General features: G+C 30.8%; 1 protein-coding gene across 2 annotated transcripts in view; it reads right to left on the bottom strand.

Moving 5' to 3' along the window:
* Window positions 1–27,948, bottom strand: part of LOC141902919 (gamma-glutamylcyclotransferase-like) — a 67,549-nt gene that overhangs the window by 14,890 nt on the left and 24,711 nt on the right. The window contains exon 2 of one of the 2 annotated variants that reach the window (XM_074790881.1): window positions 12,919–13,087. In XM_074790881.1, the coding sequence (XP_074646982.1) occupies window positions 12,919–13,077 (159 nt within the window). In that variant the 5' untranslated portion in view covers window positions 13,078–13,087. Of the gene's footprint in view, window positions 1–12,918; window positions 13,088–17,089; window positions 21,038–27,948 lie in introns of those variants that run through there. The other variant, XM_074790880.1, reaches the window with a different exon arrangement.

Below are 27,948 nucleotides of genomic sequence, written 5' to 3'. Positions count from 1 at the left end.
CCGAATCTACATCAACATCTTTATAATTTTTTTTCACCTTTTTCACCTTTTTCACCTTTTTCACATTTTTTACTAAATCATCAATAGTTGTTTCATTGTTATGCTTATTCATCCAATCAAATTTATTATTATTTTCTATTTAAGTTTTATAGAATCTTTATTATCAATATGTTTAACTGTAACTATATCATCATGTGGGTGCTTTATGGCATCATTATCATTATCATCTTTATTAGTGTTTGATCCTAATATTTCATTTACAGTGTTTGATCCTAATATTTCATTAGCATCGGTTAAATCTAATTCATCTTTATAAGGTGTTGCTAATAATAAATCTTCATATATTTTTTCACCATTTACTTTTTTATTTGAAACAAATTTTGTAACATATCTAAATGGGTGTTCTATAAATTCTTTTTTGCCAACACGTTCTATAACATTAGTAATATGTGAATTTGTAATCATATGTTTATTCCAATTTGATGGAGCGTTTGAAAATTCACCATTACAATAACCACAATAATTTCTATTTTCACTAACATCTAATATTATTGTATTATTATATGTAGAAGGTATTATATTATTTGATGTAGAGGGTATTACAGATGTAGAAGGTATTATGTTATTAGATGTATAAGGTATTACGTTATTAGATGTAGAAGGTATTACGTTATTAGATGTAGAAGGTATTACATTATTATCAATTACATTACTTAAATTATCAACAACACCACTTTTATTATTATCGATTTCTATCAGTTTAGTTTTATAATTTTTAAAAATAGGATCAAATATCAAAGCTATATTACAAGGTATTACATAATATAAACCATCATTATTTTCATGTGTATCGATGTATGGAATATGTTTATATACTTTACCTCCTTCCATTTATTATATATATTTTTATTAAAGTTAAAATTCTAATACATAACACTATCTAATTGTGAATTTATAATATTTAATTGTGCGTCAGATATAATATAAATGTGCATTTTAAAATTTTTGATTCCTTTTTTCTTTGTTATGAATAATTGTATTCCATCTTTTGTATTTTGTAGTTTTTTTCCAGAACCATGTAATGAATTATCTTCAGTTGTTCTAAAATCTAACCATGATGCATATTTATTACCGGTATAATAATCAATTTGATTAATGTTACAATTTTCAAATGATTTTACTTTTTCATTCATAAAATGTTTTTTAATTTCTACCCATTGATCTATCATCCTCATTCCTTGACAAAATATTTTATTTGCTAATCCTTCGATAGTTATTTCTACTTTTGTTATTTCAGGATTATAATAATTATCAACATTTATTGCGCCATTAGTATACGTTCCAATGGTAAAAAATATTAATATACCTTTAATAGATCTTCTAGGGAAGTTAATATTCTCATTTATTATTTCATCATTTGCATTAATAGTTACAGTTTTAAATTTATCAATATAATCATATAATAATGAAAATCCTTGATTGTATTTAGTTTGAATTATACTTGAAATATTTTCATCAGTTACTGTATCATATTCTAAACATATATTCGATAATTTATAACTCATATCTTTATTAACGCTAGATATTACAATTTCATTTACAGGAGCAAATGTTATCTCGAATATAATATCTTCTTGAATTGCGTATTTATATAAAGGTGCATTATTATTTATCAATTCAAAGTCTTATGGAATTTTATATTTGCTTCCATATATACTTTTTATCAATTTATCTACATCATTTGTTAATATTGCGCTATTAGCTTCTGATCTTAATTTATTTTGGTTTTCTGATTGGATTCCTTGAAATATCATATTATTTCTATTTTCTTTAGTTAACCATAAATCTTTATAATACATAAATAAATTATAATCATCTAATGAGAAAACTGTTTCTGGACCAATCTTTATTGTTAACTTTTTAATCAAATATCTTCCAACATTATCAACAACATAATTATTATTATTACCGATTACTTTTATATCAGCTGATAAATAAATACTATTTGGAACATAAAAAGTATTTTGTGTTAATCGAGGGATTCTAACGTATAAAGTTTCATCGGGATTAATATTTGAAGGGTTATGAGTAATTATATGATGTGATCTTTCTGCTTTAATAGCATTAGATATTCTATGATTCTTAGGATTGATATAACTCCCACTCATTTATTTAACAAAAAAATTAATTATTTATTTTTGATATCATGGTTTACTTGATATTTTTTGATATCATATTTACTAAACCAAAAATAATAGCACTTACAACTGTAATTAAAAATAAAATAATATGTTCAGCAGCAAAGTTAATAATGTTTCCTGCAGATTTTAAAACAAAACCAACAATTGATGCAATAACTCCTGGTAAAGCTGCAGCAGATTTTTTAGATAGTTCCCATAAATATTTTGCTAATTTCTTTAAACCATCTTTAACTTTATCTTGTATAGAATTATTGCCTGGAGGTTTATCTGGTTTATTGGGAGTAGGAGTAGATTTCAAAGCATTTGATATAGCTAAACCAATTGTTGTAAATACCATAGTAACAGCTGTTAGAATTGAAAGAATTGTTATTCCTTCTAATTTACATAATAACTTTATTCTGTCTTTTAATGATATTTCAGAATTTGGTTTAATCAACAAATCTTTAAAAATAACTTTTAATCTATTAATATTATAATCATATGATTTTTATAATAATTTAATTTCTTCTTTTTGTAATTCTATGTTATATTCTAAATCATCAATTTCTTTTTCTAAATATGCATTTCTTTTTTTAAATTCAATTTCTTCAATAACTTTATTATCTCTATCTAATTTTAGTTGTTCTATTTCTTTATTTTATCAGTTCTATCTTTTTCTAAAAATCTAATTTTAATATCTCTTTTACTTTTTTCATGCGCAATTTTATCAGCTGATTCTTGCATACCTTTAATTTCTCTACGTGCTTGTTCAGGAAATGCTTCTAATTCATCATCAGTTAAATCAAATAATCCTTTTTCTAGTAAAGATTGTATTCGATTTATACCAGTTTCAGTACCGGGTGTATCTAAAATACTATTCATCTCTTCGTCAAATGAATGAATTGCATCTAACATGCTATCAAAATGTTTTCCTAATTGTAATTGATTTGAATCATTATCAATTTGTTGAATATCTCTTCTCGATGTTTCGGGTGTTGAAGATCTTAATCTATCTAATCGATCTCTATTCTCTTCCATTTCTGGTTCTAAATTATCATAGATTTTGTCAAATAACTCATTAATTCTTATTTTAAATAATTTTTTATAGTGATCTATTTCTTCTTTTGTTACATCTTCTAGTTTATTACTATTATAAATAATTTTCTTAATTCTATCTGGTTCTAATTTTTTCAAAGTTGATTCTGCCAATATTTTGTCTTGATTTTTATAAGAGATATTAATATAATATTCACCATTAATATTATCACCATCCAAATAATAATAATATTCACCATCTAAATATTTTAAATCTTTTACTAAAAGTCTAGCGCCTCTATCATTTATATTATAACCAGATTCTTCAAATAAAGGTTTAAAATCATATAAATTCATTATATTCTAATTCTTGTCTTGCTAAATCTGGATTTTCATTTTCAGTATTTATTCTCTTTCTATTTGTTCTATCAAATTCATCTGTTGATGGGATTTTAGAACCACTATCTGCTAAATTAGAATCATATGCTGATTCATCATCATTATCAATATTAGTTTCTGCATCATTATAATCATCATCAATATATCCTTCATTATTATTTCCCATTTCTCCCATTTCATAATCTTCTCCACCTTCTACATCCATTTACATAATAAAAAAATTAAAATTTAAAATATAATATTCCTCCGATTACAATTCCTATACAAGTTATAGCTAATTTAGTATTTTCATGTGATTTATTATCATCATTTAGTTTAATTATATCATGTTGAATATTATCAGTTTTAATATTTTCTGATGTATTGCAATCTTTTATTTTAGAATCATTATTTAATTTAATATTCTTAGTTTTAGTTTCAGTTGATTGAATATGTTTTTTATTTTTTTCACCTTCCATTAATTTTGGAGCAGTAATAATCTTTTTATTTATATCATTCAATCCAAATGAATTATTTATTGTTGCAGTTTTAATTAGATTATTATAACCAATTATATTTCCCATCTTCAATACTAAATCATTAGAAATAATTAATAGATTAGGGCCTATACAATAATTAAGTCTTACATGAGATTTATCTAAATAATTTTGATATCTAATAATGTTTTCTGGAATCGATCTATTTTTATCATTATGAATTGAATCTTCAAATAAAACTTTAAATTGTTTTTGTGTATCGAATGATGTATTCAAATTTCCAATTATCGGTGATCTTGTTTCAACTTGCGCACCTAGAATACAAATCAAATAAGTTCTAATAGATTGATTTATTCTTTCTATACCTGATTTAGTAAAACCTTTACTATTTTCTAAAATAAAATAAACCCAACCATTATTGTTTTCTTGTTTTAAATTATCATAAAATTTCGGTAATTTATTGAAATTTAATGTTTCTAAATCCTTTGTTTCTATTTTACCATAACCTAATTTATTATTATAGATATTATAAAAACTATTAGATGGTATGGGAAGTGCACAATATTCTGCAATCTTTTTAGGGCATGGAAGTGATCTTATTGTTCCAATTTTTGTTCTAAAATCAGAATTATTTATATCTATATTAAATTCATTGCAAATTTTATAAAACTTAGATAAATTAATATTATTATCTAATTCTTTAAAATACCTAGATCCTGGTAAAGTGCACTCTAATTCATTTAATATTATTCTGATTTGAAAGTATGTATGAAATCTAAATAAACTTTGAATTAGTTTATATTTAGAATTATTCAAATGATCATTCCAACTAATTCCACAACCTGTTGTTGCACAATAAACAGCAAAATTTAATTGGTTCTGCCAATACTTCATATTAGATTTTAATAACCATTGTTTTTCATCTTTCAATTTTTTAAAATTAATTAAATATACATGAAATATATTTTCCATCTTTGCATTAAAATTATTAGTTTCATTAACATAAATTTCTAAATTAGTTAATGAATCTAAAACTTCATTTCTATATGTAATATCTTTATTAAAATCTATTGCTGGAATATTATATTAAATTGATTTATTATATCGGAAAGCTTTTGGAAAACTATCTACCATTTATATAATTAAAAAATTAATAATTTATTAATTCTTTTAATAATTTATCTTGTTCTTCAACTGTTATATGACCATTTAAACTTATTATATAATCTAGTGTGTTCTTTAATTTATTAATTTCTTTTATATTAGATTTTATTTTTTCTTTATTACTTTTTATATTTAATTTTGAACTTATACCAGTTAAAACACTTGAACTTAATCCTAACACACCAATTGATATAGCTAAAGTTGTTAATGGGCTGAATATTGCTAGAAATGTTATTACAGAACTAATTGTAACCGAACCACTTATAATCAAATAATATATAATTTTACTTTTTAAATATTTTTTCTTTTTTATCTTTAAGTCACTTTCAAATTCTAATATTTGTTTTTCTAAATATGTTTTTAATTTAGTTTTATTTATATCATGAGGAATAATATCAATACTATCAACTTTATCTTCCATTTATTTAGAATAAAAATTACTAATTAGTAAATTTATAAGCAACAAATATAACAATAACAGTTCCACCTAAAATCCATATTATTTCATATTTCTGTTGTTCTTTACTTGGGGTATAATAATCTGATAATTTAGGTTTGTATAGATGTAATTTTTCTTTATTGGTTACTGCGTTATATAAACTCATTGTATCATCAACTGATTGAAAATCTCTGTGTGAAATCTTCTGATCATATAATTCTTTATTGATGTAATCCATATAGTTTTGTCTCTTTTCTCTATATTCTTCTGCAGCTTTATTATATTTCTCTAACGCTAAGTTATGTCTTCTTTGTTCTCCTAATGAACTATTTTTATCAATATGTTTAAATAAATAACCACCACCAGTAAATGCTAAAGCGTTAACAATTGCCGATCCTATAATAGTTATAATTGCAGAAGCCATTTATTTAGCAAAAAAATTATGCATTTATATGGGAGGAATATATTTTTGTTTTTCCAAATAATCAATAGTTAAATTAGATAAAGTAACTGCTAACGTTAATTTCAAAATATCATTGATATCAAATCTATCAACATTAACACTTCCCATTTTGAATACTTTTTTTAATACCATTGAATAACCAACAGTTCCAACTGATAGTAATGCGCCATTATATAATCCAGTTATTATCCACTTATTATCACTCATTTATTTATCAAAAAAATTACTATCTTCAAAATATTTAGTTATCTTATTTATGATTATTTCAACATTTATTTCATTACTAGTTTCATTTGTATATATTTCAATTATTATTTTTTTAATATCATCGATTATAAAATCTTCATCTAATTCATAAAATCTTAAAGATTCTCTAATTAAATTAGTAATCTTTTCTACATTTAAAGTTTCTTTATCTATTGTTGTTTCATACTCAAATGTTGTTTCATTAGAAAATGTAATATTTTTGATATGTGTTATTACATCATTAATATTAAATTTCATTTCTTTCTCACGTTTAAAATCAAATCCAAAACATATACTCGGTCCAACAGTTATATTCATTTATATATCAAAAAAATTACTCTCTACATCTTATAACTAATTCATATATCACAGGAAAGTTATTTAAATCAATTAAGTATCCATTATGATTTCTTATTTCTAATTTAAAATTATTAAATTTAGGAATGCAAGGTTTAAAATCACATTCTGTTAAATTATAATTTATTTGAGTTCCAAATTGTTTAACATTTTTTAGCGGTAAAATATTTAGTATACTAGAACTACAAATTGTATCTTTAGTTGCTTCGAAAGTTTTTGTAGGCTCGATTAAATTGCAATAAATATAAAAGTGTGTAAAAGGTATTATATTTGAGCTGCCTTCTGCGTTTCCAGTAACTGTAAGAGGTTTAATTCCTAACATTTTAGCCATTGGTTTGTTTACCATGAATTTATGTTGTTCATTAGTTATCTTTATTCTTATTTTATTAGTACTATCAATTTTATTAAATTTAATTTCAAATACAGAAGTGCCCCCGATTTTCAACCGAGCTCTTCTATTAATTTCCTGCGCTAATGATTCTAAATTATATAATCCTGGTTTTAAAAATATATGAAACCATTTATCTTTATTTCTCATATAAATCATAAACCCTCTATGTTCAAAAGTTTTATCCGATACATTGTAAAAAGAATTACATAAACTTATATTAACTAATTTTAAATCAACACAATTTTTGAATTCTCTATCTAATTGTACTAATAAATTATGAGATTTATAATTTGTAAGTTTTCTAGAATCAACATATATTCTATATTCTTTTAATTCTACCATTTATTTTATATATTTTCTTATTCGAAATCTATTTCATGGTGCCCTTTTTCATTCTTACCTTTGTATACGAAATAGAAATCTCCAGAACATAATTCTTCTAGATCTTCACTTGATAATCTATGAAATCTATCTGGTAAATAAGTTCTGAATTTATATTTATTTCCTTTTAATCCTTCATATTCTAAATGAATTACTAATTTATCTCCATATTTGTTAGTAACTGTAACAATATTTGTAATTAAATATTTCTTGTGAATTGTTAATTCTGTTAACTTTTTAAATTTATAATCTACAGATTTGACGCTTGAAGTATCTTTAATTCTATCTAAGAATTCATTGTGTACTTGTTTACTCTCCATTTATTATACAAATTTTTATTGAAATTTATTAACACGTTAGAATCCTTTTCATAATCTCATTTTCTTTTGTTTCTTCTCTTTTGAATTTTATATATTCATCTAAATTGCAACCATAGGCGACTGTGTGGATTCCATCATCTAAAATATATCTTTTATCATCAAATGGGTTTAGACTTATCTTCTCTATCTCTTCAATATACATTTCATGATCTTCAGATCTTAAACATTTCATTTTATGTTTTCTAACTTCTTCATTAAATATACAATTGATGTAATCTTTAAAATGAATATTCTTTTCTACTACATTTTTGGTTATTCCTTTTAACTTTTTAGCTTCATGTTCTTTAGTTTTATAACTATACATTTTAGATCTAATACCAATGAACTCTATCATTTCTTCACCGCCTAATTCATCCTTAAACTTCCCAGGAACTTTTTTATTATCATTGCTAAACAATTCATGATCTTTAGGATAGTTACTGAAATCAAAATGATGATTTAATATTTTTAAATCATCAGTTATGTTATCACTTTTTATCTTTAATATGTAAGAATCTGTATCTAGATATAAGATTTCTATATTTTTTCCCCAAAATGGGGTTGCAATACATTATAATAGAATTCATACATCAATAGCTTTGATAACTCTAAAACCGATGCGCCAACATAAATAGGTTTATTGAATTTAATAGACGTTCTCTTCATCTTAACTGCTGCTAAATTTTCATCGAATATTCTATTACCTATGAATTTCGGATACGATTGCAAATGTCTAATTCTTTTGCTATTACTAACTAACTCAATATCATTTCTATTTCTAATATTTTCACATGTTTTTTCCATAAAATGCATTATTCATTAACTTAAAAAAATCCTTCTCAAAATCAGTTTTAGATTTAGTTCTCTGTGTAGTATTAAAATCTATATATTTTTCTAACCACTTAGATTGATTAAATGAAATATATCTATGTACTTTTTTTAATATCATTCCTTGATTCAAATAAAACTTCAACATTCTATAATGTACTACATAATTATATTTATCTTCTTGAGTTACCATTAACTTTTCAGTATGAATATGATTTTCAGGTTTAATTCTTTTTTGATAATTTGATAATTCTTCATGTTTAACAATTTTATGTTCGGGACAATATGCTAGATTTCTAGATTTGAATTTAATATTTTCAGGGTATTCTAAATCTACAACGAAGAAGTAACCAGTATCTGAATCATCTGCAATATCTAGGATTCTTTTCTTCCAATCAAATTTATCAATTTGTAAAACTTCAGTTATTTCAAACATCCCATAAGGTTGTGGTTCCATCATTGCCCAACCATAAAGATTATTTGCATCTATGTATAATAATTTATATCCAGGATTATCATTTACATTGAAATATCTATCACCCAATACACCTGAAACACCTCCTCTTATAGATTTTTCAAATAATAGTAATTGATCTATATTTGTTAACAAATCCATTTTTATATCTGTAAATTTTAATCCACAATCCCATGTTAATCCTGGAGATGAATAACAATGACAAGGATCAATATTGAAATATTTTAGGTTTACATCTCTAAACCTTTCGAATATATCGGTTAATAATAATACATCTGATTTTAAATATAAATCTACTAATTGTCCATGATTTTTAATTTCAAAATGATTCCAAATATTCAATGTTCTATTATATACTTCATCTTTAACATATTCATTTTTTAATTCATCATAGAATTGTTCTTTCAATAATTCAGTTATTTTAAAATCATTATGATTTTTATAGAAAGAATATGGAATTGCGCCTTTATATCTCATTAATTTAAAATCATCATAATTTGGGTAATATTCTTTTAATATCTTTAATTCATCATCAACTAATGATTTTGATAAGTTATCTAATGAACTATTTAAAAATCTATATGAATCTATAAATCTTAGACAACCAAATTGGAATGATATATAATTCTCAGATGTTTTAGCTAACATTCTAAATTTATAAGTTGGTATTTTATCTTTTGATTTATTTGAATTTAATATTTCTATTTCATTATTAATTTCTTCTATTTTATGACACAGTTGCTTAATGAATAAATGCGCGTCATACCCCGATAAATTGTGAAATATAATGGGGACAAAATTTACTTTTTTGGCTTGCAAATTACAATTCTCATGTGCAGCGCCTCTAAACTTTCCATTCAAATGATCATGGTCTCTTACTTTTTTATCTTTATAATTAAATATCTTTTCACAATAATAACATTTATCTGCAAACTCAAATACTTCTTTATCTTCTTCTGTCATAATTATTTCTTTATTTGTATTCAATAATTTACTAAATCTTATTTCATATTCAATTAATAAGTCACAAAAATGATTGATAACATTTTCATTTCTACAATGATAATATTCACTTTCAATTAGTTCTGGATAATCAGATTTTATATATAACCCGAAAGCTGCAGCTGATTGATGAATCTTTTTAATAGTATTTGTTTTTGGTGGTTCTTCTGAATAATCACTTTCATTAGAATTTAATTTCTTTCTTTTATAATATATATCTTTTCTATCTTTATCTGTTAATTCTTTATTTAATGATTCAAAATCTCCATATATTACAAATGGTACTTTATTTTTGTAATCATATTTTTTGAATTCTAATATTTTATCTTTTTCATTTGGTAAAACTAATTTACAATAATCATGATTATCACATAGTTGTTTATGATTTAATAATGTACTTTCATTACTAAATTTATGTAAACATTTTCTACATAGATATATTTTATTATGGTGATCACTTTCTGTTCTAAAAAATAAATCGATTTGTTTAATCCACATATAATGATTCTCATAATATAGTATATCTATAACATTATTTGAATCATAATCTTTTGATAGGTATAAAGGTTCTAATGTATAATGTTTAATATTATTTCCTTTTGTATTTGGTAATTTAATCAAATCAAATACATTTATTTTAAGATTATTATCTCTTTCTATTTTTGGAATATTTTTAATTCTAACAGGATACTTATCTATCTTATAATTATTTTCAAATTGTTTATAATGAGTTAATCTAAAACTATGTGTAATTTCTTCTGTTGGATGTAAAAAACTTATTATAGCCCATATAAAACATTTATTATCAAAATTTTGTATATTTATTACACCATTAGTTTTAAATGGTAGTTTAATATAACTTATTCCATTTATACTATCATCTTTATCATATGATAAATTATTTTCATCAATTGGTTTTGATTTAGTTAACTTATTATATTTTGTGTTATAAACATGTAAAGTTATAAATATTATCTCATCAAATATTAAACCAGAGCCTTCAAAATATTTCTCTTCTATTTTAGTTTTTATTTCATTATAACATTTATTTAATTTATCATCTATATGTTGTTTAGATATAATATGTTGTGAATGAGAATTTATATTATATATTGGTTTATCTTCAGATTTTATAAACTTTACTTTAACTGATATACTAATTTTAGGATATTCAACATCTGTAATTATTTTTATTATTTCTTTCATATTTTCTAAATGTTTTTTATTTTCTTCTAATGTTTTACCTTTATGAAATTTAAACTCGATAGCTGCTGGACCAATATCACTTTTAAATGCTTCGGTTATCTCTATATCTTTTTTATTATCTAATGAATTAATATAATTTCTTACATCTTCCATGTATGGTCTTTTATTGTTTAATTTATTTTTTATTCTTTTAATTGTCTTCTGTTTCTTATCGTTATCATTATCAAAATAATCTTCACCTAAAATATCATTATTCTTATTTCTAATATGACTTATAGATTTTAAATGTTCTTTATAATATCTTTTATCACTGAATGATTGATTACATGTATCACATTTGTATGTTTCTTTTTCATTCTTTAATTCTTCTAATTTAGTTTCTAATATATCATCTTTATATTCTAGTTTCAATTTATTCTCTAAATGTGTTATAGTTTTATTGTGTCTTGCTTTTTGGGATTTATCTATATCGATATTACATGTTGGGCAGTAGTATTTATTTGCTTCCATTTTAATACTATATTTTTTATTAAAATTGATTTTAGAAGTTCAATGATTTATATTTTATTCATATATATATGAATATTTTAAGAGTAATAGGGGTAATAGGCTTTCATATCAAAGGTTTAATGATCGAGTTCATTAATAACATATATTAAAAGTAATTAAAAAACTATAATATATTTTCATAACCGCGTGCATTTCAGTTGAATAATAGAATAATTATTATCATTTGAATATATTTGATTATTTGAATTTGTGTATTGTAATTAAATCAATTGGTCGCGGAGCGGAGCGGTGGCGAAGCGGAGCGACCAATTGATTTAATACAATATGCTTTTTATATTATTGATATCTTAGAATAAATATTTAGTTTTGATATAAAATGCACGCGGTTATGAAAATATATTATAGTTTTTAATTACTTTTAATATTTTGTTTTTTAATGGGCTCGACCGTTCGACCTTTGGTATGAAAGCCTATTACCCCTATTACTTGGGCCAATCAGCGAACACGTAGCGAACGCGGAAGTATTGTCACGTGTTGATACATGACGTCATGCGCAAAAGCGCCAGTAATGAAATCGCGATAATTCACGTGAACAGCTGCTGATATTTTCAGATAAACCAATCACAGGGAAGACACAACTTCCTGATTGGCTGATAAAAATTGAAATTTTCCCGATTTAACTTTCGTGAAAAATGCAGAAAACATTTTTATGAGACCCTATTTCAAAATTCTGCTCGCTACGATTCCGAGAATGGATTACGCTTAAATACGTGATTTGTTCGAATATGCCCTCACTTGGCAAGCAAAAGAGCCTTTTGTGTGGAAACCATGTCATTTAAATTCGCTCCATTTGTATAGTAATAGGCTCAGCCTACGGCTGGCCTAATAAAAACCGAAGAATGTAGAGTTAAAACAAAACCTTCAAAAAAAACTATGACATGACTACCGTCATCAAATAATCCATTCTAAAACTAAACTATATAATTGTTTATAACCATTACACCTACCAGAAGTTTTCCGACAGCAAATTTCTTGGCTGATGGAGAACCCATTTGGAGTCTTTGGATCAGCATGTTGCTTCCGAACCCAAAATAATAGAAAGTGTCACTGGTGTTCACATTTTCCATTGTGGGTGGTCCAACAATTGGAGTTATGGTCTGACTCATAAGTGCCAAGCTAAAGAAAAAAACTAAATTACTAATGCTCTACAAACTAGCCAGTGGCAATCTTTCTTCTCAAGGAACAAGCAAAAAGTTTTTTCCCATATTTCCCTAATTACAATGAACCTCATTTAACTCGAACCGACTGAAACTGGTAAAATCAGTCTGGGGCAAGCGGTATTAGTTAAGGATAGAATACATCTAGGATTACCCATCCATCAAATGTCACCGAACCATCTATTAGTTGGAGCCCGGAAATTAAAAATACAAAATAGCGTCCGGTGACCTTGACATTTTGACATATAGGACCTGAAATCCAATCAATTACCCATGATCTCTAGGGTAACCCATCCACAAAATTTCACCAAGTTATCTCGGTACCATTTATGGGTTTGAGCCCTTAAAATGAAATTTACAGAAAGGCTTCCTTTGGCCTTTACTTTTGACCTACAGGACCTGAAATCTGATCAGTTACCTACAGTCTCTATGATAACCCATCCATCATATTTCATTAGATTATCTCAAACAGTTAATGAGTTAGAGCCCGGAACGAGAATTACAAAATGGCTACCTGGGACCTACAGGATCCAAAAAATCCAGTTTTTCCAATAAAGGTGAATGTAAAACAAACAAAAGTTGTATTTTCTCATGCAAAATGATGAATATGCTATGGTATTGGGATTATGGTATTAGTATAGTGTAATATTTATGATCAATTTCATAGATTTCATTGTTCAACAATCACACCAAATTATCATCAAAATTTTAAAAATTTCAAAATTCCCCTCACAGTCGATGGTCATGAGGGCTATGCTGCTTGCATCGTCCTCGCAGTTAAAGTTCACATGGTCCCTTTTTACTTCCCTACCAAAATCATAGATCCCCCGCCAGAATTGTTCAATGTCAACCATTTTTACCAATGCACAGTTGAGCTCGATGTCTCATTTCCCTCGCAGAATTTTGATACATCAGATTCAGCATTTTTCAAAATCTGTTACTTTCTTGGACCAGTTGCTCAAAAGTTGGTTAGAGTTAACCAGTGGACAGTTGATATAGTGACTACTACAAGTTAACTGTTGCTATGGTATTCATCCACCAGTTATCTGTCCTTAATTCCCGCTGGCGGCGCTTTTGATATCTTTGTTTTTACGATTCCCCACAAGAAAATTTCACAAGAAGTGAATGCGGTGATTTTGTGGTTTTTATCAATTTTTCAACTGGCAGCTGGTCATTTAACAATTAACGTACACAATTATAGTGGATTTGTCTGTAGTCTTTGGTTTCGACTCCATTTTATTGACCATATCAAAATACGCCAGTGCTCAGTCATGCTTGGCTTATCATTGCATTTCAACATTTCATCATCAAGTAAATATCCGTGTCTACCAACCTTACCCCAAATGAAATTAATCATCATTACTGGTATAGTTGATGAATAGGTAATCTGAGACACCCAGTATAATAAAGTGGTTGAATAATGTTTGTTTGTTATTTGTGATAAGTTCTCATAAAATTATATGATTGTTGTTGATAATATAGCTCTCTTTGTCTCAATGACAATGAGAACAAGAAAATTAATTTTAATGAATTATTTGACGCATGCGAAAAAAATGTAGAATTTTTGGGATAAGCTGATGTGGAATTGCAAATTTGAAATCGAAGTTTTAAGAAATTTGGGGAATTATGAGATTTGGCGATTTGGGTAGGTGATGCGAGGTCTTCCGAGGTCTTCATTGCCTCCATAGTTGAGGAAAGAGCTTGTCTGATGTCTGCTTTATCGTAACTTTGGAGCATATCGTGTGACCTAGCCATCCGGCCCGTGTCGGCGCGGTTTGGCTCAGTCACTCGATATCTTCATGAGTCTGGGTTGAAGTAGACAATGTCATTTTAAATAACATGTTTATGTTATTCTGTATGAATTACGCATGTGTTTTGTATGTTGTATTTTCTTATTTTAAAATTGTAACTTTATTGAATTCGGGAATTTTATATGTAATAAGGATCAATAAAGAATTGAATTGAATTGTTACCTAATACACATGCCATCAGAGGACGCGGAGTCGTATATGACAGCTATGCTATTATAAATTGCTTATCGCATGAAACCTGCATACCCCTAATATCGAACATATTTTCTAAAACATTTGAATATTGAAATTGTATGTTTATACATTTTTATATTGACCGCTTGTAGCCGCCGATGAAATTCACGCCGGTCCTACACACATCGTAGATAGCTTCGTCATTCCACCGGCATCCCCATGTCAGGGTCTTAATTTTATATCAGACTTCCAAATCGTGTATACATCCGCCATTTCGACCGAATAATCCGATTTACTTATCATTTCGATTTATGCCTGCCACTTCTGATATAATCATACATCCATTACTATTACAATACATCTTCTTATGATATTCAATGAAATATAACATTTCGACGTTCAAATAGAGCTCATTATATAATCACAGGAAGACAATCTACATCTTTGTCAATAATATTTTGCCAAATAGCTTGGATGTGTTCACATAGACCTGTGACGTTTTGCACATCGATTTACGGTTGTCGTTTGTAAAATGACGCTGAATGGTTAACATTGTTTAGGTTTCATAATGGTAACGTTTTATAAGGCGTAAAAAAATTCAGTGATGGTGATTTGTACTATGAATTACTAATGTGCTACGACAAATTTGACATTCAAATATGTTGTAGGTCGCTGTGGCTACCCACAGTAATCTATGATACTATTGCTGTGGGTCAGGTTTGCCCAATTGAAGCCTGGCTAGGAACATCAAGACAGCTGTCAAATGTCAGAAAAGTGACTGATCTGATATGTTGAAGATCCCTTTTCAAAATATGACAGTCACAAACTTCTATGAAAAATGACAAACCATTAGGAAACTAGCGCTTATAGAATTCAGGGCAAAAATGACTTTTTGGGAACAAAAAAGTCTTGTTGACGGTCCATGTACAAATATTTGGTAGGGTTCAGGTAGGTAGGGAAACTATTTTATATTTTGAAAAAATACTTTTTACAATATAAAAAATATTTAGAGAAAAAAAATTCACATATCATCAATCAGAGGGTTGCTGAATATTAAACGTCTTGGCACCTCTTCAAATGTAGGGCCTAACATACTGGTACCGTAAAGATTGATGTATGGATTGTTTTAAACCCTTGATTTTACCACAAAAATATATTGACCTCGACTTATACACCGAGTGAAACAATTTGCAGTTGTTACATTCATTTCCTTGACATTCATTTCACTCCATCGCATCCCCTGGGAGGGACTCATGTGTCCAACAAATGTATTTGCCACTAAAAGTTAACAGAGAGCATATCTGAATTTGCTTTAAATTTATATTTCATTTCATAGTTTACCATTGTCAATTAGCGCCGACAACATTTATACTTAAATAATAGGCCTACTCCAATGAAACTAGTTGGTTTGTGTTTCATCACACCAGGGTGAACGTTTGCTTACACTTTATGGTCAATCAAAACAAACTACCGGTAAGGGTATCAAATGAAACATTACCGACTGCAGATATATATAAAATATATTCTCGCAAGCTGATCATTTGGAATTTGCACATGTACGGTACCTAGTCCAACGAAACGCCCGCCATTTTGTGGCTTTTCCATAATTACATAAGTAGCACCGGAATTTGCAGAATTTCCTGTATATCCCAAAATACAGCCAATCCCATTCCCTAGTAGAGATGACGCCCACAATCAAGGTCATTGCAATTTTATATACGTCTTCAATAGCATTAATTATACGTCGTTTAGGCCAAGAACCAATGAAACAAATGCTTACTTAAAAAAACGTACCGAGATTTTACAAAATTGGCTAAACGCCAACTCCACTATCCCTAACAAAGGTAAAACAGGTGTAAAAAGTGTTGATTTTGGCTAACAACAATGGCTGGAATATAAGACTTTAAGCCAGTTTTGGGGCTGCAGTGATGTTTAGGGTTGATACAAACATTGTACAGACCATATATCAAGACAATATATTGAAGTGTCTTCAAAACTCCCCAAAATAAATTCCAGCTACAGATGGATGGTTGACAGGCCAAAAGCAAAATGCAATAGCCTGCCAGGATTTAAGTCCCAAGTGGGCAAAAATGAGGTGGTTATGTCTTATTTTTAAATTTTTATTTTTTCAAATAAATGTTTACACTATTATTTCTTATTGTAAGATACTTATACATTTATGATACAAGGCTTCAAAATGAGTATGTACATGTACTTGACCTTTAGTTTATATATTTCTATACATTGAACTAAAATCAATATACCGGTAGGTTTATACCGGTTTATCATTCAAAAAGGAATGGAGAATGATAAACTGAATAAATTACATGCGAAAAACCAATGCTGAAATGATTTTTTCAAGATTTACATCTCCCTAGTAGTAAGAGTAAGAACTTGTGTAGAGCGCAAGTTTTTTTTTAATATGGCCTATCAGGTACGAGGACCATAGGACATTGATTTCGTGTGAAAAAGAGAATTATAATGCAGTAGACTCTGGCTAAACCGGTAAAGTTGTTACCTTAATCTTTCCACCGAATTAGGCGATTACTGGTTTGAACAAGCACAACATCCAAACAAGTCCTTTTATAGACTTGGCGTGTTGCGTTCTCTTCAATTCCTGAAACTACGCCATTCTGGTTCACTCTTGATGCACTTTCGTAATGGCAACTATGGCTAAGTTAGGTCACGAGTGGGCAGTAATAGTAACAAGGCCTCATATGATTCACCAATAGCGAAAGATGATTGATAGTATTGTAAAATACAGTTTGTAGGTAAAAAGCCATTATGGTTCACCAGTTTAAGCGCAGAATGAACAGAAATGACGTTTTCTGGATAAGGTGGATTATCGAATAGACCCATAGCGGGCTAGGTGATATTATTGTATAGAAAAGCAGTAGCAAACGGAATATCATATTTTCATTTTACTGATTTGAACAGATTACCGGATAGGCCAGTACCGGTTATTAGGCGGAATCTACTATAATACTCTGCAGAACAAAAGGGTTTTCCACAAAAGCAGCAGAAAACCCTATTAATCCATTGGAATACAAAAGGATCAAAAAAGTTGTTTTAATATCAAGTACTTGCACCATAGGATATTATGACTTCACCGAGATAGGGAGTGAATTGTGGTAAGTTATATTCTTTCAGTAAGACGTGTGAATAGTAATAATACTGTTCAGAACAAAAGGGTTTTTCATTGAAGAAGCAGAAAACCATAATAATACAACCAATTACAATAGGATCAGGAAAGCCTAATTACAGTAGACTCCTCTTAAATCAAATGCTTTCAAGTCGAATTATCTCCTACCTCGAACACAAATCTTAGAACCATAATGTGAATTAAATTCATTAGTCTTACTCCAATCATCGTTTGTCACTGGTCCCAATTGATTCCAGTTAAGAGGAGTCTGCTGTATTATACAACAATCAAGAAAGTCAACAGAGCCCACCATACACAAGATACATTCCGTACCCAGGTAAATAAACTTGTCACACATCGTGTGCACAAGCAATAAACTAATGAGTGTAACAGATTAATCTAATACCTTTCTTCTCTTTTCAGGTATGGTTTTAGCCTTGGCTTTCCTCATACGTTTTAATTTTCCGAGTTTTTTCACTGTTTTTGGCGTCCTTGTTATAATCGTCAACTTCCCATCTGTCGATAACAAATATTTGTCAATTCTTGTTTCTATATGATCCAGAAATTTCTGAAAATGGTCGTTCTGTTCTGCACTTGTTTTTGAGACCCACACCACTTTTGGCATCCTAAATGAAATGAGGGATTCTGCCAATTGGAAAGTTCCCTCCCCATAAAATGCGAGTCGAGTATTTGCGTAATGCAATTGAACAATTTTATGTATTTTGTCGACTAAATTGATAATTAGATTTGGTTTTCTATACACTGATAACTTGAGGATATAATCTAATGATTCACAAGTTTTATTTGTCCAGGCTAGTGGCAAAAACTCCGTTTTAGAAAAATGTGGGTTCAAAACAAAATCCTTTAAAATTGGTACCAACTTAGTTTTGAAATATCTTATGAAAGATGATTGTTCATTTTCAATTTTTGCGGCAACAGTCACAGTTTTCTCATCAAAACTAAACATATCATCTGATTCAATTAGACCATTTTTTCCAAAAATATCATCAAGTATATGTCGCATCATCTTTTTGTCTACACCTGTCGTGTTCCCGAGTCGGCGTCTAACGTTTTCTTTCAAGTGTCTAGTACAAAATATTATTTCAGAATCACAAAATACAAGTTTTATTGCTTTTACAAGAGCTGCCTCTTCATCAGAACCAATGATCATGTCATCCACACCAATCTCAATATCCAATATTGCAATATCATCAAATCGTCCGCGAATGTGTGAAAAGAAAGAATGATAGGTGCGAAAATCCCCATCATAGTGCAATAAAATCGGTCCCAATATGATCGGAGAACTCTGTGACTTTTTACGGCGCAATTTGGGTTGTTTAAATACGAGAATTGTTAAGTAACAGGGACCTAAATTAACTGTCCTGTCAACTCCAATAATCGCTCTGCCGATTTTGCATGTATTCACCAAGTCGGTCATTTGATTTTCAGTGTACAAGATTATTGATGGAGCTTTCCCTTTGGTGTGAATGATCTCCTGAATTAAAGGATGCTCATGAACGTTATGTATCAGGGTTTGTATATCATCAGCAGCATTCCGGCTGTTATTACGCCCAACTGCTTTGTTTCTCGTCTTACTCTCTAACGCGTACTTTATACTTTGAACTTGCTTCAGATCTCGAGGAGCCATTTCAGTGTTCTCTGTTAACGTGTCTGAATATATCTGTCTGCATTTCTTTCCAAATCTAACTGCTTGTTTTACTGAATCTAGAATAACCGGATGCTTCCGTATATACTCTCCGTCATTGTTTTTATTGTTCCCGTGAACACTTACAGAATCAGGATAATTACCGATATATTCCACTAATGCACGATTCAGCAACTCAGCTGGGCCTTTCGAACACCAAGACACGCGCTTTTTATAAGACGGGCACCTCTTAAGAGATACATACGCCCTGTGCAGACCAAATAGACATTCCTCATTGGGCTGTGGATTGATAGATGTAAATGTCTTTCTACCCTGTTTGCCGTAGAGTCCGTCTTTAAGAACAACCGACTCTAAATGATTGTTTCGTAATATGAAATACCTGATATTCGATGAGGCACTTTTGGAGTCCCATACTCCACAATCGTCAGGAAATGAGCTGCGTTTACCGCGGGAACGATTTTCACTATTTTGCGTATTATCAACCAAGAAAAACACATTTTCTTTTTTTCCCATAGGTATTTGCTCCCATACAGTTCTCTCAGAAGAGAGCACACTATAAATATCATCAACATCTAAAAACCGTCCACTCAAATTCTCAAACATTTCATTTTCAATGGCATCACTGACAGTTTCTGACTCCATAGCGGCTCGAAAAGTTCACTAATCTCAGACTTTGAGAGGGTGCACGAATATTATGCTATCATGAATAGATACGAAGGCACATGTATCCACGGTAAAATATAGAAATATAGTACAGATCAGTAGCTCACAATAAATGAAATTGATTTCTAACTGGTGTAAATCCTTTTCAATGACTTTCCAGTGACTGTCCAGTCTAGCTTTATAACAGTCCAACAGAGTAGCGTTGACGCCTTGTTTAGGTAAACCGTTTTATTCCCAGACTATTGTGTTTGCAAGAAAATGATGATCTTAGGTTCTACACATAGTTTGTTTGCACTTATAGTAGCATATATGAATTTCCTCTCATTCCGATATGGTTATCTTGTTGTACAATAGGATACTGAAGACTGTAGAAATTATGAGTGGGTCTGTAGACTTCAGCAAGGTCATCGACGTATGTAAAGACTGGGTCACCTTAGGTGCTGCAGGCACTCTCTGTAAGACAAATGTTTATGATTAGTCATCATTCATTTTAAATTGCTCATATTATGTTTACACCGAGGGATGGGTTCCAGCTGGGTACTGAAAGTTCGAGACTTCGCCGCACCCTTATATTTCATTCATATCTTTATCCAAAATTTTAAGGATCTACGTATTGAGTATAAGAATCATAGTATAATTGAGTATAAGAATAATAGTTAGTAATGTTATTAATAAGGAGGAGATGATATTTCAAGTGATTGTATCATCACTCTTAAGTCCCTTTCGCTAGTAGAGAATTGGAGTCTTCCATTTTTGGTTCTCATTGTATAGGAATTATCGATAGTACCTGGTCTCAAAACATGGTGAACGAAAAAAATGGCCAAGGAAAAAATGGCGAAGGAAAGAATGGCCAAGGTATTTGCCTAGGAAAAAATGGCCAAGGAAAAATGGCCACGGAAAAAAAGGCCAAGGAAGATTGAATGGAAAACTGACTGTCATATTATTAACTAAAACGAAATCAAATGCATTGATGTTTTCCGATGTTTTGGCATGTAACTTTTTGAGATTATTAGAGACCAATTCCTGAATTAGTTTAGGTAAATTTGATGATCATATCTCACTTTGATGTTATCAGACACTGCACTAGTTTGCTATATAAATTACCACACAATTTCAAAGCATTTACCTTTGATGATTTAAGACCTTGCCTTAATAGTTTAGTTAAGGCGGGCGTAGGTCGGCCTTGCGACCGCTTGCGACTCACTGCGACGCGACTCGGTGCGACCGCCAGCGACGATCACATCCCAACGACTCACCGACATACGCTACCTTGCGACTGCCAGCGACGGGTTGCGACTGCCAGCGACGCCAGTCGCACATGTTCTACTTTCTGCCATGCGACGCAACCGACCTGCGTGCTGTTGCAACTGGCAGCGACTGGCTGCAACTACTCGCACACAGTCGCTGACAACCGCCACTTGTGACGCGACGCAACGCAACGATCTCGCACTTCGCAAGGCCGACCTACGCCCAGCTTTAGATGTTTTGAAATATTAATTTAGTTAATCTATTAGGTTTAAGTTTATCACTATCAAGTTTATTCATTAAACACTTGCATGATAGTTCTTGATATATTCATCATATGTAATGAAATGAAATGTAAGTTCATCACATTTCTGAACTCATTAATACCGATTTTGATTGTTTCAAACCCCATGAAAAATATATGATGTCATTAAATTGAAAATTCAATGTTTTATTAACATTGGCAGTAGTTCTCATAAATTTTCCTTGGCCTTTTTTTAGGCCATTTTTTCCTTGGCCATTTTTTTCCTACACTCCTCAAAACATGGCATTTGTCAGGGTTGAAGTCTAATTGCCATAACTGGCTCCAGTCAGCAAGGGCATTTAGGTCCCTTTGTATGATTTCACAGTCATGCCTAGTTACAATAGTTTTGAAAAGGTTACAATCATCAGCGAACATAATAACATCACCAGTAACAGAGGTCATTCATTAATAAACATCACAAAGAGTAAGGGGCTGTGCATAAAGTACATACACACGTAGGGGGAGGGGGGTTTAGAAATCCGTACAAAGGCACACAGGAGGAGGGGTGAGCTCAAGGTGTACATACTTTCCTAAGGGGGGTAATCTTTAAACCCTTTGTTGCATATGGGTTACAATTGTATCCTTTTTTTTGGGGGGCCAAAAATAATTTTCAGTGAACAGAATATGTTTGTTTGCATATATATCACAATTGTGACATTTGGTAGTTTATGTATCAATGGATAGATGGCGTAGGTAGTCTACTTTGGAAATCCAAGATGGCGGCGCCCATGTTAGGAAGGTGAGTTGAAAATTCTACATATTTAAAGTCCCCTAAAATTTTGATAAGGCCAGGAATTGTGTCAATATCCAAATAAATGTGTTATTAGGAACACAAAGACAATGCAGAATGCATGTAATGTATATTTGAAACTAAAAATTTGAACAGGGGAGCTGTTTTATGGTTTGGTCACAATTGTGTCGTTCATGCACACGAGCCGCATTAAGTAATGGTTACAATTGTGATAGCCATGCACTAGGACTTATTGTGTATTTTCTCAGCACCTGTATATCAATAGATTACATTCTAAAATTAGTACTGATATGTCTCCTTTCTCCTATATAGCTTTTTTTATAGCACACCTAGATTGAGTTTACTCTATACTATGTTGTTTATGTTCCAGATTGAGTCCTCAACGGCAGCGCCTTTCTACAAATGATGTAGTTCAGAACATTATCAACAGTTATGATGACGATGACGGCGATATACCATCTGGAAGTGAAGACGAACGGTAAGAAAGTGGCTCTTCAGCTGATGAAAGATATGATAGTGATGAAGACCCTGCATATAGTGAGGATGAGAATTCTGAAGGTTCTGTTGATGGCGATGAAAGCAATGAGACAGACGATGATAACACTGATGATGTGCTGACTCAACCCGCTAAACGTGCTAGGCATGCAGCGACTTCAAACAAGTAAGTTTGAGCTTTACATGTGTTTTTGGGGGCCTAATTACAGCTAAATTTATTTTATTCTAGCCAGGGGGTATAACCTAAACTTTGACTTGTGTCTTTCAGACCGAAGAGAAAAGTTTGGAAGTGGACGCATGCCGATATAAAAGATCCAGGTGACCTACCAGAAAATGAATTATTGCCTAAGGGTGAGATGAAAAACTGCAAATCAGAAATTGACTATTTCTTATTGATGTTTGGCCAGGAGGCTATAGAACTGATAACACTGGAAACTAACCGATTTAGGTTACAACAAAAAAAGGACAAAACACCAGTAATTAGTGAACAGGAGATGCGTATAGTTCTTGGAATCGTTATTTACAAGTCAGTTGTTCATTTGCTGGTCGAAGAGATTACTGGTCACAAGATATTCAACAAGAACTTGTAAAAAATGCCATGTCGGTTAATCGTTTTGAACAAAAACTTGCAGTTTTCCATGTTAGCGACAATGATTTAGAAGTGAAACATGGTCAACCCGGTTATGACAGGCTCCATAATGTCAGGCCACTGCTGAAAATAATCCAGACAAATTTTGATAAAAATGCTGAGCCTGAAAGGTTCATGTCTGTAGATGAGCAAATTGTTCCATTAAGGGACACCATAGTCTCAAAGTCTATATGGAAAAAAGCCAAAAAAATGGGGCTATAAAATATGGGGACTAGCTGGTCAATCCGGCTATATGCACAAATTTTACATACAGGGTGATAACCTTGTTCAACATATCCCTGATTCAGAACCAGGCATAGGTAAGAGTGGTGAAGTTGTTTTGAATTTGGAACGTCTCCTTCCTCAAGGCACTCACATTGTCTTTGACAACTATTTTGCATCCCTGGAACTACTCCTAGAGCTTAAACGCCGAGGCTATCATGCGACTTGTACGATGCGTAAAAATAGGCGTGCTAAATGTCCCTTAAAAAGTGAAAAGGAATTAAAAAAACAGGGTAGGGGTTCCTTTGACTACCAATAAGCCGAAGGAATCGTTATAATAGCCTGGTTTGACAATAAGGTTGTTACAGTTGGATGAAACTTGTGTTCAGTCACGCCAACCCAGTATGTACGTCGATATAATGCCAAAGAAAAAAAACATGTAGAAATTGAGTGCCCAGGTATTATAAAAACCTATAACAAAAACATGGGCGTTGTTGACCGTTGTTACATGTTATTGTCCTTTTATCGGATTAGAATGAAAAGCAAGAAGTGGTACTAACGCATTATCTTCCACTTATTAGATATGAGTTGTGTAAATGCCTGGACTATTGGCAGAAAAAAATGGAAGTATTCAAGCCAAGAGTAACAAGTTATACAGATTCAAACTTGCCATTGCCCACTGCCTAATTTTGGGTGTTCCCAATCCTGAACCTGTGCAGAGAATCGAATCTGAAAAGGATGTACGCAGTGCAAACTTTGTGCCTGACCACATACGCCTTGATGGTCATGGGCATTTGCCAAAACGGTTAGCTGAGGTCCCTAAAAGCTGCAAAAACCCTACTTGTAATCGACGTACCAGATTCTTCTGTATGAAATGCAACGTATATTTGTGCATCGACAAACACAGCGATTGCTTTTATGACTTCCATGTAACTAACTAAAAATGACAGAGTAGATGTAATATCAAGTATATTTTGTATATAATTGATGAACCATTATGTAAAATCTAGTTCTTGAAGCATTTTATAATAAAAGAAATAGTGTTCTGTCAGAAGTCATTTTGTTAGTTCTCAGTGTGCATGCTGGTCACAATTGTGAGTGGAACAAAAATGCCAAAATTAATTGAATTTGAAAATCTCAAAAGGATGATCACTCTTATGGATCCCTAAGTAGTTTATAATCCCAATTGCAAGTGAATATCTATAGATTAAGGCCTTCATGCAACATTAAAGTACATACATCGTGCACGAAACACAATGTGATTTTTACAAATATCCCCTATATTAGAGTGGGATTTCCTGGGAATTCCCCACCCTTGGTCTTTCACTTTGTCAATTCACACATCGTCATCGGAGCTCTGATGAATGCTGGTGAATTTTGCTTTTTTTAAACCACAGATCCTCAAAAATTCACTTTTAGAGGAAGGGGGTAAATCATAAAGTACTCCGGAACTACTTCGGTACGAACGCAAGGGGGTTATAAAAAAATGTACAGAGAGCATACATGGGGGGTTAAAATACCAGGAAGTCAAGCGTATGTACTCAATGCTCGGCCCAAAAGGGTTCCAAAACAGAGCCTTGTCATACCCCACTTAGGACAGGTACAAGTTTGGAAACATCATCTACATTCATCCTATCAGAAACGATCTTATCCGCTCAACGATCTTGCATGGGAAACCTAGACTCTTCACTTTCATTAGGAGTCTTGAATTAGGAGTGCCATCAGAGGCTTTCCAAAAATCGAAGTACATAACATCAACAAACATTCTGTTAAATGTAGCCACTACTATGGGGGGTCCCATCATTTTAGTTGGAACAGCCTGTAGTCGGTTTTATATATATTTCCTTAAAGTCCTTATGTTATATCTAATTTTTTTATCAATAAATGTTTGATCTTAAAGTTAAATGTAAAATCTGTTGGTTCGTGTTGTCTAGTTTTCATAACAGGCATTTGCTGAATTTAGTTCACTAGTTTAAACATATTCAAGTTTTATGAGGTCGCTGGCTCATGTAGCCTTGGTGTTAATTATTATGTGATGTGAATTTTGACACGTATTTGCTGATGCAATTTTTACCGGAAGCTATGGGGTTCACAAGATTTTCAATTATTTTAATCTCATAAAGAATTCATTTTTCTTAAATGAAGATGAATATTAGGATTTCACAATTATGTGGCGGGAGTTAAATACATTAGTCATATTTTGGGTAAGTTCTTTTTCACCATTTTAGGGGATTAACTATCTAATTTTTGACTTGAATGGATCTTTGAGAGTTTATTTTTAAGGGAGCCCCTGCAGGAAGTTGGGCGTGGATAGTTTAGAGAGAGAAAAGACGCTTTTGAGATTTCGAGAAAGGAGGAAGCTCAACTGGAGTTCTCCTGCAACTTTTTTACTGTTGGAGAACTTCTAACGGGATTGGATTTTAATCATTACGGAGTTGTGTTCGTGATTCGAAAGTGATTCGGAAGGACACTTAATATTAGTGGTAGTTAAAGTTTTACGGCCACAGGAGTTTAACCAGCTTGGTGATAAAAAACATTGTTAAGTAAAACTGTTTTTTTCCGCGTACCAAACTCCGCGTACCACCAGTGGACTTTCATCATCAGTGATATTTGCGTGATGTGCAAATTATAAATTCGACAGATACGACGCATTCAGCAAACGTTTAAAAATTTTGGAACCACAGATCAACAATTACTACAGATTTTGGACAGCAACAGGAACCACAGCGAACTATTTCGGGAGCAGCGCAGCGAACAATTTCGAGGAGCGGCAGAGTGATCTTTTTGGAGTGACGCTAAGTTAAAATTTATAAACTTTTGAAGAAAAAAAACTTTAATTGATCATTGACTTACATTTAAGCTAATTTAATTTTATTTTATTTTTATTTTTCTGATCTAAGTTTCGTAAAAAGGGCCCTGTTTATTTTCATTTTTTTTTCTAAGTACCTTAGTTGTTTTGTTTTTTGAATTATAGACTTAATAAATAACTTATCTTCCATATATATATATATATATAATCTCCAAATTACTAGTTTTTTTATTTGCTGTTCTGGACTCATGCCCGCACGGTGGCACAGTTTTTATTTTAGGCAAGTGCGATTACATAAATACCTAATTTGATTTCACACTCATTTGCATAATTGTGTATTTTTCAGCACTCCATAGTACCGTAGTTATCACATGTATGGTTCGTATCCTGTACATAATCAAATTCAAAAATTGATTGACACTAATATAAAATTTTACAAATCATACAGACAGATCATCATTTCAATGGCAGTTTAATCGACAGACATACGCCATTCTGCCCTAGTTCATAATGCCAGGCATTCGACATCCAAACAACGCACCCTTATGCATTGACAGGCTTTCGCCATCCTTACAAAAACTGATTATCAAGGCATCGACAAGGTCGACATCAATAGTCTAAGGGGTGTGGGTACAGACAGCAGATTGAAAGCTGCACTACCGACTCGTCACAAGCTGTATCCAGCTGATTGCCCATGTTCTACTCCGGCCTACAGTAGGCGGACAGTTGCTTTCGATCGCACCTGATATATGCTCATCTGCAATGCGATGGAACTGATCGCAGGAACTTCAGCCAATCAGAGACTGAATAAACATAGGCCTAGTTACAAATTTTGACCACTAGTTAGCAAGTTAGCATCATAAGTATCTTGTCACTAACTTTAAAATTCAAGTAGTTTCAAACGCAAACC

The sequence above is a fragment of the Tubulanus polymorphus genome, chromosome 3 (genome assembly GCF_964204645.1).
Source record: "Tubulanus polymorphus chromosome 3, tnTubPoly1.2, whole genome shotgun sequence".
Classification (NCBI taxonomy): domain Eukaryota; kingdom Metazoa; phylum Nemertea; class Palaeonemertea; order Tubulaniformes; family Tubulanidae; genus Tubulanus; species Tubulanus polymorphus.
This window is presented reverse-complemented; position numbering and strand designations above follow the sequence as displayed.